The sequence below is a fragment of the Globicephala melas genome, chromosome 5 (assembly GCF_963455315.2).
Source record: "Globicephala melas chromosome 5, mGloMel1.2, whole genome shotgun sequence".
Classification (NCBI taxonomy): domain Eukaryota; kingdom Metazoa; phylum Chordata; class Mammalia; order Artiodactyla; family Delphinidae; genus Globicephala; species Globicephala melas.
In genome coordinates this window covers 104,307,374-104,320,497 of record NC_083318.1, presented here as the reverse complement: position 1 = coordinate 104,320,497, position 13,124 = coordinate 104,307,374, and the positions used below count along the sequence as shown (strand labels likewise).

Below are 13,124 nucleotides of genomic sequence, written 5' to 3'. Positions count from 1 at the left end.
GAATATTTCCCAGTCCATGGGAACCTGAAATTAATTCTGGCCAGTTACCTTCTGTATTTTTGAGAATTTATATAAGCACTCAATTTCCTTTAAGCCAATTAGGTAGAGCTCATTGTCAAATTAATTTTGATAATACCATCCAAAGTTAAGGACATATATACATTGCACACAGACATATAGAGAAACACAACCAGAGATCTCATAGCTTCATTTCCTAAACTTAGTCATGAATCAGGTATTACAATATAAAACTCACTAGTTTTTAAACAGTTGAAATAAGTTAAATTTAGAAAGACTTCTTCCCCACCCCTTTTTTTTCCTCAGTCACAAAAATTAGAGAAGATCTAGATAAGACAAGTGGTTTTGAGAGCCCTGGTCTCAAGGCACAGCGAGAGATAAGCAAGTTCTCCTAGTAGGACTTCTTCCCTAAGTGTCAGAATTCTGGAAACATGTTTTATCAAGCTTTATTTCTCTAAGTGCATATGCAAATACGTATATCCTTGAATAAAAGCTCTCAAATATTTATCTTCTTTATTCCCAACTCCAGTCCAGTTGTTTATGGAGGAGCAGGCTGAGGTTTTGGGAGGGGAAGGAGCTTTCCTGGTCACCCACCAGGGGAGGAGGAGAGCCAGGAATCTATCCCAGGCTTTGTTCATTAGCAAATACTTTGTGAGGGCCTGTGGTGTGCCAAGAAATAACCCACAGCCTGGAACTGCAATAGTTTCTTTCCCAAACTTTTCATTTTGAAAATTTTAAAGCATGATGAAAACTTGAAAGAATGATATGATAAACACCCTTCCATCTAGATTTAACAATTCAACTATTAACTGCCTCATTTACTTTATTTCTCTGTGTGTCTGTACATATACATATCTTTCTTCTTGTTTTTTTTTCTTTTTAGTTAGACTTTATTTTTAGAGCAGGTTTAGGTTCACATGAAAATGGAGGAAGGTACGGAGATTCCCATGTACCCCTTCCCCCACACAATATAGCCTCCCTGTTATCAACATCCCCTTCCACAGTAGTACATTTGTTACAATCGATGACTTATAATCGCCCCAAGCCCTTGGTTTACATGAGGGTTTACTCTTGGTTTTGTACATACTGTGGGTTTGGGCATATATATAATGATACATATCCATCATTATAATATCATACACAGTATTTTTACTGCCTTAAAAATCCTTTCTGAGTATTCTTCCCTCTCCCACCCCAGCCCCTGGTACTTTTTATTGTCTCCATAATTTTGCCTTTTTCAGAATGTCACATAGTTGGAATCAGAATGTGGAGTCATCTAGTGAGCTTGTGCCTCTGGACTGTGAACTTCACATGTGCTTCTCAGTCCTCCCTTCTTACTTAGGTGGGACAGGATGGCTAGAGTGAGGTAGAGTTGAGTATTTCCCTTTCCCCACATGGAAGGTTAGAGCTGACTAGTGTTGGGTATTTCCTTTTACCCAGTTCAGGTAAGCTCTGATAATTCCCCAGCAGGTTAGGCTCTGCTTAACTAGCTTCTCCTAAGGGCAAGCCTCGTTAAGAGGAATAGAGTGCTCTGACATATTTCAGAATGATTCCTTTTCCTTCCCCCTAATAGAGGCACAAGTGGATTTTCCTCTGATATTTACTGTGAGAATTTGGTCAAGATCCTGGAGGTAAATTTCACAGTATTGCAGGAGGTCTCCCTAATACTGGGTCCTCTGAGAATTCTAGCTCCCAGAGTTGTCCAATGAGCCTCCAGCAATTCATTAATTACAGTTCAGGTTTTCCCACACCAGCACACATTCTCAAAGGTTTCCAGTTGTAAGTTGTGACTCATTGTATTCATCAGTCCTGGAAAGTGTTGAGAGAGTGATTTCCAGTCTTGGGACAGTGATTTTCCTGTGAGTTCTCTCCTCTTTTACAAATTCAAGGAAAGGTGTTGATTATTCAAATCTGTTCAGCTTTTACTTGTTGTTAGGACAGAGTTAGAACTTCAAAGATTCTTATCTGTGAAACTGAATCGTACTTTTCTTGTTTGTTTGTTTTTCTGAAACATTTGAAGTTAAATCACATATATCATATTTCATTCCTGAATGCTTAAGCAGAAATCTCATAATAATGAGAACATGCTCTTACTTATAATGGCATACCATTATCATAGATAAGAAAATTAAAGCCCATTATTATTATATTATTAATTATTATATCTTCTTTTTCAAGTTTCTCTAATAGTTTCCCAAATAGCTTTTATAGTCCAATAGTCACCCCAAACAGATATGTATTACACCACCACTCCCATCCTTGATCTAATTAAGGTTAAAGCATTGCATTGGGTTGTTATATCTCTGTAGTTTTTTGAATCTAGAGCAATTCTCCTGCCCCTTTTTTCTTTGCAAGAGACATTCAATTTTGGAAAATCCCAGCCCAATTGCGGTGCAGAATATTCTACATTCTACATTTGACTGATTCGTTCCTTATTCTGTCCTTTAACTTGTTTCTGTATCCCCTGTATTTCCTGTCGTCTTAGTTCAGACTGCTTTCAGGTAATACCATAAACAGCAGACATTTATTGCTCACATTTCTGGAAATAAGCTGGGAAGTCTAATTTCAGGGTGCTAGCCAGCTTGGTTCCTGGGGAAAGCCTGGTGATAAAATGAGAAGAGGAGCGAAGCAGAAGGAAGAGATTACAAAAAGCCATGAGGAAGGATTGGGGGATGCTGAAGATGTTTGCTATCTTGATTATGGTGATGGGCAAAGCTTATCAAGCTCTACACTTTAAGTATATGCAAGTAAATGTAACTGAATATTATTGGGCATTTCTTGGTGTTCAGTTGATGGCTGTCCATGTTTGGATGAATAATAAAATAAATTCATATATAATTCACTAATTATTTTATGTTTTGTACACATTTTTTCTTGCCTTTATTTCAGGAAAAAATATGTTTTTATCGACATTCACAAAATGTGCCTTCTACTGACAGTAATGCCATTTGAACAAGTTTTCTTGAGTGTTTTTTCTCAAAGCTGTTTTATTTTAAATTTTAAATTTTAGAAACTGCACTCTGCGAATGCAGTGATACCTGGAATTTCAAAAAAACGCTTCAATCAATATTTAGATTTGGAAATAAACCATGATTTTTGTATATCACATCAAACACTGCAATGGGATTGCAGATCATAAATTAATTTTATCAAAGAAATTATAAAATATTTTAATTTAATGACATAAACCACTCTTACATGTCATGATTGTCAGCATCTCTTTAAGCAATCCCTAGATCCATATACGATTTAAGTTCTATTTCTTTAAAAAAATGTTCTTCTCTCTAAAATAATTGAAATAAACTATTTATATTACAAAAATACAAATTATCTATATTAGCAATATTTTAAATAAATTAATTAAACCTGGAAATTTTAATTTTTTGAAAATTTAGTTAATTTTATTAAATGTTCAAATCGGAGTCCTCTTTTTTTTTAATCGAGGCATAATTGATATGAAAGTTTATATTAGTTTCAGATGTATAATCTAATGATTCGATATTTGTATATATTGTGAAATGATCACTGCAGTAAGTCTAGTTATCATCATAGTTACATCACAATACAGAGTTATAAAAATTTTTTTTCTTATGATGAGGACTTTTATGATTTATTTTTTCTTATGATGAAGAGTTTTAAGATTTATTTGTATAGTAGGGGATCTATATTCAATATCTTGTAATAGCTTATAATAAAAAATAATCTAAAAATATGTATATATATGCATTTATATATATAAGTGAATCACTGTGCTGTACAACTGAAATTAACACAATAGTGTAAATCAAGTATACTTCAATAAAAAAATTTAAAATTAGCAACTTTCAGGTATGTAATACAGTATTATTAAGTATAGTCACCACACTGCGTATTAAATCTCCATGACTTCTTTATTTTATGACTGGAAGTTGGTACTCTTTGACCACTTTCACCCATTTCACCCACCATTCACCCCCACACTTTTGGCAGCCACCAATGTTCCAATCGGTTCTCTGAATCTATGAGCTTGTTGTTCTTGTTTTTTCTTTTTAAATTCCACATGTAGGTGAAATCATACACTACTTGTCTTTCTCTGTCTGACTTATTTCAATTAAAATAATACACTCTTAGTCCATCCATGTTGTCACAAATGGCAATATTATATTCTTCTTTATGGCTGAAGAATATCCCATTGTATATATACCACATCTTCTTTATCCATTTATCCATCAGTGAACACTTAGGTTGTTCCCATGTCTTGCTGATTGTAAATACTGCTGCAGAAAACATGGGAGTGCATACACATTTACAAGTTAATGTTTTTATTCTCTTAAGATAATACCCTGAAGTGGAATTGCTGGATCATATGGTAGTTCTATTTTTAATTTTGGGGGGAACCTCCATACTCTTTTCCATAGAGGCTGCACCAATTTACATTCCAACCAAAAGTGCACGAGTGTTCCCTTTTGTCCACATCCTCACCAACACTTGTTATTTCTTGTCTTTTTGATAATAACCATTTTGTTGGGTGTGACGTGATATCTAACAGTGGCTTTGATTTGCATTTCCCTGATGTTTACTGATGCTCGTCATTTTTTCAGGTGTCTGTTGGCCATCTGTATGTCTTCTTTGAAAAAAAATGTCTATTAAGATCTTCTGCTCATGTTTAATTGGATTCTTTGTTTTGTTGTTGTTTTGTGGGGTTTTTGTTTTCTGTTTTTGCTACTGAATTGTATGAGCTCTCTTTATAGTTTGGATATTAACACCTTATCAGCTGTATGATTTGCAAATATTTTCTCACATTTAGGGTTGCCTTTTTATTTTATTGATGGCTTCCTTTGCTGTGCAGAAGCTTTTTAGTTTGACGTAGTCCCACTTGTTTATTTTTGCTTTTGTTGCTTTTGCTTTTGGTGTCAGATTGAAAATATCATTGCCAGAACCAATATCAAGGAGCTTAACATCTATGTTTTCTTCTAGGATTTTTATGGTTTCACATCTTATATCAAGTCTTTAATCCATTTTGAGTTTTTTTGTGTATAGTATAAGGTAGTGCATAGTATAAGATTCATTCTTTTGCATGTAGCTGTCCAATTTTCCCGATACCATTTATTGAAGAAATTGTCCTTTCTTTATTTCATATTCTTGGCTCCTTTGTCATAAATTAATTATGTATGCCTGGGTTTATTTCTGGCCTCTCTCCTCTGTTCCATTGTTCTATGTGTCTGTTTTTATTCCAATACTTTACTGTTTTGATTACTGAATCCTTGTAATAGAGTTTGAAATTAGGAAGCATGATGCTTCCAGCTTTCTTCTTTCTTAAAATTTCTTTGGTTATTGGGGATCTTGGGTGGTGCTATTCAAATTTTAGGATTGTTTGTTCTATTTCTATGAAAAATGCCATTGGCAATCAGAGAAGAAAAAGAAATAAAAGGAATCCAAATTTGAAAAGAAGTTAAACTGCCACTGTTTGCAGATGACCTGATACTATAAATAGAAAATCCTAAAGAAGATACCAGAAAACTACTAGAGCTCATCAATGAATTTGGTAAAGTTGCAGGATACGAAATTAATACAGAGAAATCTGTTACATTTTTAGACACTAGCAACGAAAGATCAGAAAAAGAAATTCAAGAAAAAATCCTTTTTTCTATTGCACAAAAAAGGATAAAATGCCTAGGAATAAACCTACCTAACGAGGCAAAAGACCTATGCTCCAAAAACTATAAGATGCTGATGAAAGAAATCGAAGATGACACAAACAGATGGAAAGATATACCATGTTCTTCGACTGGAAGTATCAGTACTGTCAAAATGACTATACAACACAAGACAATCTACAGATTCAATACAATCCATATCAAATTACTAATGGCTCATCAAAATTACCATTTAATAATAATGATAATAATAATAAAAAAAATAAAGAGGGAGGGAGGAAACTTTGGGAGGTGATGGATATGTTGATGGCATAAATTGTGGTGATGTTTCCATGGATGTATATGTATATGCAAACTCATCAAGTTGTATACATTAAATATGTACAGCTTTTTGTATATCAATCATACCTCAAAAGAGCAGTTTTAAAAATTACCATTTAATGTAACCGACAAGGACTTAATCTCCAAAATATACAAACAGCTGATACAACTCAACAACAAAATACCAAACAACCCAATCAAAAAATGGGCAAAAGATCTAAATAGACATTTCTCCAGAGAAGACATACAGATGGCCAAGAAGCACATGAAAAGCTGCTCAACATCACTAATTATTAGAGAAATGCAAATCAAAACTACAGTGAGGTATCACCTCACACCAGTCAGAATGGCTATCATCAAAATGTCTACAAATAATAAATGCTGCAGAGGGTGTGGAGAGAAGGGAACCCTCCTTCACTGTTGGTGGGAATGTAAATTGGTACAGCCACTGTGGAGAACAGTATGGAGGTTCCTAAAAAACTAAAAATAGAACTACCATATGACCCTGCAATCCCACTCTTGGGCATATATCCAGAGAAAAATATGATCTGAAAGGATACATGTACCCCAATATTCACTGAAGCACTGTTTACAATAGCCAAGACCTGGAAGCAACCTAAATGTCCATTGACAGAGGAATGGATAAAGAAGTTATGGTACATGTACACAATGGAATATTACTCAGCTATTAAAAAGAATGAAATAATGTCATTTGCAACAACATTAATGGACCTAGAGACTGTCATACCGAGTGAAGTAAGTCACACAGAGAAAGAAAAATATTATATGATATCACTTATATGTGGAATTTAAAAATGATACAAATGAACTTATTTACAAAACAGAAATAAACTCACAGACTCAGAGAACAAACTTTTGGTTACCAGGGTGAGGGGGGGCAGAGGGATAGTTAGGGAGTTTGGGATTGACAGAAAAAAAATTGTATATCACTATATTGTACACCTTTAACTTATATAATATGTACATCAACTATACATCAACTAAAAAGTTAAAAAAAAGAAAAATGTCATTGGTATTTTGATAGAGATTGTGTTGAATCTGTAGATTGCTTTGTGTAGTATAGACATTTTTAAAATATTAACTCTTCTAATCCATGAACATAGAATATCTTTCTATTTATTAATATCTTCAATTTCTTTCATCACTGTACATGTCTTTCCCTTCCTTGGTTCAATTTGTTTGTGTTTTTAAATGGCATTTTTTTCTTAATTTATCTTTCGAATAGTTTGTTGTTAGTATATGGAAACATGAAATTTTTGGCTATTGATTCTGTATCTTGCAACTTCACTGAATTTGCTTATTCTCACAGGTTTTGGGTGGAGTGTTTAGAGGTTTCTAAGCCCCCTCTTGACAACATTATAACTCACAATTTCCCAGGACTTCTTTTGTTTAGAGGGTGGAAGTTTAGCTATTTAGAGAAGCATTTGTTTTAAACCTGATTGGTATTAGTCGCATGTGGATATTTCACGTTATAGGTGCTTAGCACTGAGCACCGCATTCTGAGAGGAAACCATGAGTGTATTAGTGTGTTTGTGTGTGTGTGTGTTGTAATCTGCAGTTCCCTTTGAAGCATGAAGACTCTGGCAAGGCATCTTGCTCGGGTATAAATGTGTAATAATGTTTGTAGCCCTTTGTCAGTTGTATAAATTGGAAATATCTTTTCTCAAATTTCCCCACACTCTCTTTATACTGCCCTCTAATTAAAAGGAACTCTAAAATTTCATATGGTCAAACTTACATTTTCCTTCATGGCAGGTGCATTTTTGTAGATATTAACTAAAAACAAATTTTAATTGAGAGATCATGAAGATATTCCTCTATTTTAGCTCCCAAATGCCCTATAGTATGTCCATTCATATGTGGCTGGAGTTGACTTATATACACAGAATCAGTTCAATATTCTGGATCCCTTCTCATTAAAAGACTGAAATTTAATTGGGTGGGGGGAATGACATCATTATAACATTCAATCTTCTTAATATTTTATGTGGTAATTCTTGTCATCTATTTTTGTCCTTTTAAAGATTTTCTCTGTAATGAGAAATATGCATATTTTTGTGAGATTTCTTCCTAGATATTTGCTGTTTTTTGGTTCTATTACAAATGACAAGTTTCATTTTCTGATTGATACTCTTATACAGAAATGCACTTGAATTTTGCATATTGATCTTGTATGTAGCAACCTTGCAAAATTTACATATGTATTAAATTCATTTGTAAATCATTTTGGGTTTTCTATGTAAAAAATCATATCATTTAATAATAGGAAAATTTCTATTTTTTTCTTTCCAATTATTATACTTGTTCCCTCCTTGCCTGTTTGTGCTGCTTATGAATGCCAAAGCATTGTTGAATAGGTGTCACATTTCCATTCTAAGAGAAAACTATCAGAATTTTATCAGTGTTGTAGGGTTTTGGTAGATATCCTTCAACAGATTAAGGAAGTTCGCTTCACTGTCTAATTTTCTAAATTTTTTTTTTTCTTCTCATGACTCCATGTATTAACCTGGGAAAGCTGACTTACAAAACACCACAGACTGACTGGTTTAAACAAAACAAATTTATTTTCTTGCAGTTCTGGAGGTCCAAGATCAAGGTGTCTGCAGGTTTGTTTTCTACTGAGGCCTCCTTGGCTTGCAGATAACCTCTCTCCGTGCCCTCTCATGGCCTTTTCTCTATGCATGCACATCCCTGGTATCTTTCTCCTTTTGAGGACAGTCATTGAAGTAGGGCCCAACACCGTGTTAAACAGGTGATAGCAAGAATCCTTTTTTGGGGCTTCGCTGTCCCTAGTGGCACAGTGGTTGAGAGTCCACCTGCCGATGCAGGGGACACGGGTTCGTGCCCCGGTCTGGCAGGATCCCACATGCCGCGGAGCGGCTGGGCCCGTGAGCCATGGCCGCTGAGCCTGCGCGTCTGGAGCCTGTGCTCCGCAACGGGAAAGACCACAGCAGTGAGAGGCCCGCATACCGCAAAAAAAAAAAAAAAAATACATATAGAATCCTTGTTTGAGGTCCATTGTCAGAACACTAACAGAATTTCATCACTGTGGTGGGTTTTGGTAGATATCAACTAGCACATTAAGGCAATGACCTTTTCCTAATTTGCTAAATTTTCCTTTTTTTAAATCACTGACTGGTCATATTAGATTTGTCACCATTTTCATTTAACCTTGATTACCTACTTAAGTGCCCCACCTCTGAATACAGTTTGTGGTGGGACACATTCACTTCATAACTATGGATGATGAATTTTATCAAATGATTTTTCTGCCATCTATTGAGATAATCATGAGACTTGTTTTCATTTAGTCTATTATGTAGTAAAATAAATTGAGTATTCAGTGACGTTTCTTATTTGTCTCTGGCTTTTTAGAATATAACTTTATTGGTTGTAAAGATATGCATGTGTGGTAAACCTTTCAAGAAAAACAAAGGAATTATTATTATTATTATTTTATTTTTTTGCGGTACGTGGGTCTCTCACCGTTATGGCCTCTCCCGTTGCGGAGCACAGGCTCCGGACGCGCAGGCTCAGCGGCCATGGCTCACGGGCCCAGCCGCTCTGCGGCATGTAGGATCTTCCCGGACCGGGGCACGAACCCGTGTCCCCTGCATCGGCAGGCGGACTCTCAACCACTGCGCCACCAGGGAAGCCCCAAAGGAATTATTAATATCAAGATACGGGATGCTTCAAACTGAGGAAAATGGGGGTGACATAGTGTGTTAGAATCCACGGGGCCTCTGAGCTACCGTGTAATGTTTGATTTCTTCACCTAGGTGTTTTATACACGGGTACTAATTTTACTATTCTCCTTTAAATTGTATCTACATGTTTACTACACAATCTTATATGCCTGCTTTTCATAACAAAACAAAAATAGATGAGTCACACTCAAAGATGAAATAAGCTACTGTGAAAATTAGAAATAGAATAGAAACATGCTTAAATGTTGGAACCAGGAAGAGAAAAGTAGCAGCCAGTTTAACCCTGTTGAGACATGGAAACAAATCTCCCCAAGCACAGGAAGGAGCAGGGACAATCTGCAAGTATTTAGGGGAACTTCCCTGGCGGTCCAGTGGTTAAGACTCGGAGCTTTCACTGCATTGGGCGCAGGTTCTGTCCCTGGCTGGGGAACTATGATCACACATGTCACAGAGGGGGAGGGGTGTTATTAGGCCCCCAAAATAAAAAACCAAGGAAAAGTATAAGACTGATCTTTTTCTATGTCAAATATCTCCCAGGAAGATGTATAAATCATCTCACATAATGTCATAGTTACTGGACAATCTCAAATTTCAAGTAAGAGAGTAATTTAGATGTACTACTGGTAATGAGCAAAACCCAACCCCTGTATAAAGGGCAATAAATCTGCCTGACCTTTGCCCTCGAGGGAGACTGGACAGTATACAAACCTGCCTGTGCTCTGATGGAGATGCCACCTCTATCTTTCAAGGCTGTTTCCCATAAAAACGTCCTGGGAAACATAGTCCTGAGTGGTCGGTCCCTTGCTCCCGACATGTGCAAGACGCCCCCTGAGAACTGTCTCCACACAGGTGTGTTTCCTCTCCCACATGGAACGTGTAAGGTGCTTATGGAACAGGTAAATGTATAGGTATAGGAAATATGCAAGTGTTCACACATTTACTGAAGCTGTGAAATTACAATTTTATACGCCCCAACGTTAGAATTCCAGAAACACTTTACAGTTAAACTCCACGTCCCTGTTAGTTCCCACAACATCTCTACTGCTATGGAAACACCACCAACAACAACAACAAAATAGAAAACAAAATGAGAAAAACTTTCTTCATGACTTTAAGTCAAATAAACATTTAAAAAAAAAATCTCGGTGCCAGATGTAAGGACAGTTGTAAACATTCTACCTACTGTCCATAAATTTCAGGAAGAAAAAGAAGCAAAGTCAAAAATCATCCTTAGTAATCTCTTACTGCGCAGATTGTAAGAGGTTGAGTATAGCATCCGATAGAGAAATCGGGCTTTAAGATCTCAGAAGATTTGTCGGTGAAAGAGTGGATGTGGGACCTGTCCTTCCAACTGTAGAAGGAAATCGCACGCAACTCATAGTCCAGATACACATCGATCCCGCCAGGCTCCTCCTTCAGCTCCAGGGGAAGGGCGCCCCCCGGCCCGCGGGCCTCACAATCCCCTCCGCGCAGCCCCAGAGTCCAGAGGCGTTTCTGTCCCTCCAGGTGCCCAGCGCCGCTCCTGGAGGCGGAGTCTGCGCAGACGCCCACAGCCCACGAGGCCCCGCCCACCCACTACCGCCCGCCGCTGGCAAAGCCCACAGAGTCCAGCACCGCAGGCTCCGTGCAGAATCTGTGCGCGCTTGGGGGAAAAAGCTGCCTGCTCCTCGCAAACGTCACCGACTTTCTATCCTCGGACACGAGCAGGTTGGGATGCGCTGTCTCGGGGTCCAGGGTCACGTCCTCCCGGAACTTCTGAATGATTTTCTGCAGAGCTGAGTGCTGCGGGGGGGCAGGCTGCAGCCTTCCCGCCTCAGCTGGAAGGAGTAGACGTCGGGGCACCTCAGACGCTCGCACCTGCCCAGGACGCCCCCGATGCCACTCAGCAGCCTGGCTCCAGGAAACACGCTTCTCTCTGTCACCTCGTGCAGGAGGCCCCGCAGCTCGCAGATGTGGTCTGAGGAGGCGGTGATGTTGGCGCCCAGCTGCTCCCGGATGTCCTGCTCCTCCTGGACCAGCCTCGCCAGGACGGCCTCCTGCTCGCCGTCCACAGCCCGGCTCAGCTGCCGGAACTCCGAGGCCAGCTCCAGCCGCTGGCGCTGCACCAGCTCCCGCAGCTCCAGCAGCTTTCTGTCCTGCGCGGCCACCAGGCTGTGGGCATCTGCCACCCGCCTCTTCAAAGGCTCCACGTAAGCGCTGAGCCTCTGCCGGTGGTCAGCCGCGGCCTCGCCCACCGGCCTCAAGTGGCCCTGGTGCTCAGGGGTCCGTGCGCACAGGGGACACAGCACTTCCACGTGTTCCTCGCAGAAGAGGCTCAGGACCTGGCGGTGCAGCTCGCACGGGCGCGGCTCCTCGCAGCTCCTCCTGTTGCTCCGGCTGCTCTGGAGCAGCCTGGCCACACGGATCATCCTGCCCAGCTGGGTGTTTCTCCTCACCTGCCGCTCCTGGCACGGGCGGTGGCACACGGGGCAGGGGAACCTGTCCTCCAGGTGAGCCCAGGACCGCTGGATGCAGAAGCGGCAGGAGTTGTGCCCACACTCAGTGGTGACGGGGTCTCTCAGGCCCTCCAGACAGATGGAACAATTGGCTTCTGCCTGGAGTCCAGCCAGGGCCGCTGCCACAGTCATCGGGGCTGCACTGAGGTGGGTTTCTTAGGAGGCCGGGCTACTGGGTCTCTGCGCTGAGTAGCAGGTGCACCCTCGGGTCTCCCTCCTTCCTGTCCTGGATGTTGCAGGACTCTGGGGTGCAGGCAGGTGTTCAGAGAGGCTTCCTCCACTCCTGCGGCCTATCATAGAGCAGCTGGGCGACTCACTGCCCTCAGCAGCTCCAGGGTCTGAAGCCAAGCTCAGCAACTCTCTGGGTCAGAAAGCAGACACAGCTCCAAAGTGCCTTTTCCTTCCTGGGGATGAGAAAATAATCCTTCCTGTGAAAAGGCTGCCCTGTGTCTTGAGGGACCCTCACTGCCACAGTGAGGCATCCTCTGATCCTCCCCTCCACCATGACCCACCTACACCCACATGGACCACAGGTTGATGGCACCAGGTCCTGGGACTGTGGAAAGTGTGTGGGCTTGAGGACAAGAGCCCAGGGCCTGGATGGGACTCCCCCTCAGTCACCTCCTATCTGGGAACCTGGGGAAAGTTACATAACATCCCATTTCAAAGAGAATCTGGTTAAAGGATAAAAAACCCAGCTTCAATAATTTCAATCTTGTCAAAAATCTAATTTAAAAAACTGGTACTTTTTGGCTTAAACCACAGATCCTTCTAACAGCACTGAATTCATAATACATCAAAATTTACTTTTCACTTAAGCTTCTCAACTACAGAATACATGAAATTTTTTGCATAAGTGGATGGGATTTGGACTAGATGAAATTTGCTCTGGGCACCCTCCCAAAACTGACTTTTCACTTCAAGCT

At 39.7% G+C, this 13,124-nt stretch overlaps 1 protein-coding gene across 1 annotated transcript; it reads right to left on the bottom strand.

Annotated features, from left to right (window-relative positions):
* Positions 1 to 10,933: 10,933 nt before the first annotated feature.
* LOC115847327 (tripartite motif-containing protein 75) lies at positions 10,934 to 12,330 on the bottom strand. The gene is given in 3 exon segments (XM_060298704.1): positions 10,934 to 11,225; positions 11,283 to 11,494; positions 11,497 to 12,330. Coding segments are annotated over 3 exon segments (1,338 nt in total).
* Between the last annotated feature and the right edge of the window lie 794 nt (positions 12,331 to 13,124).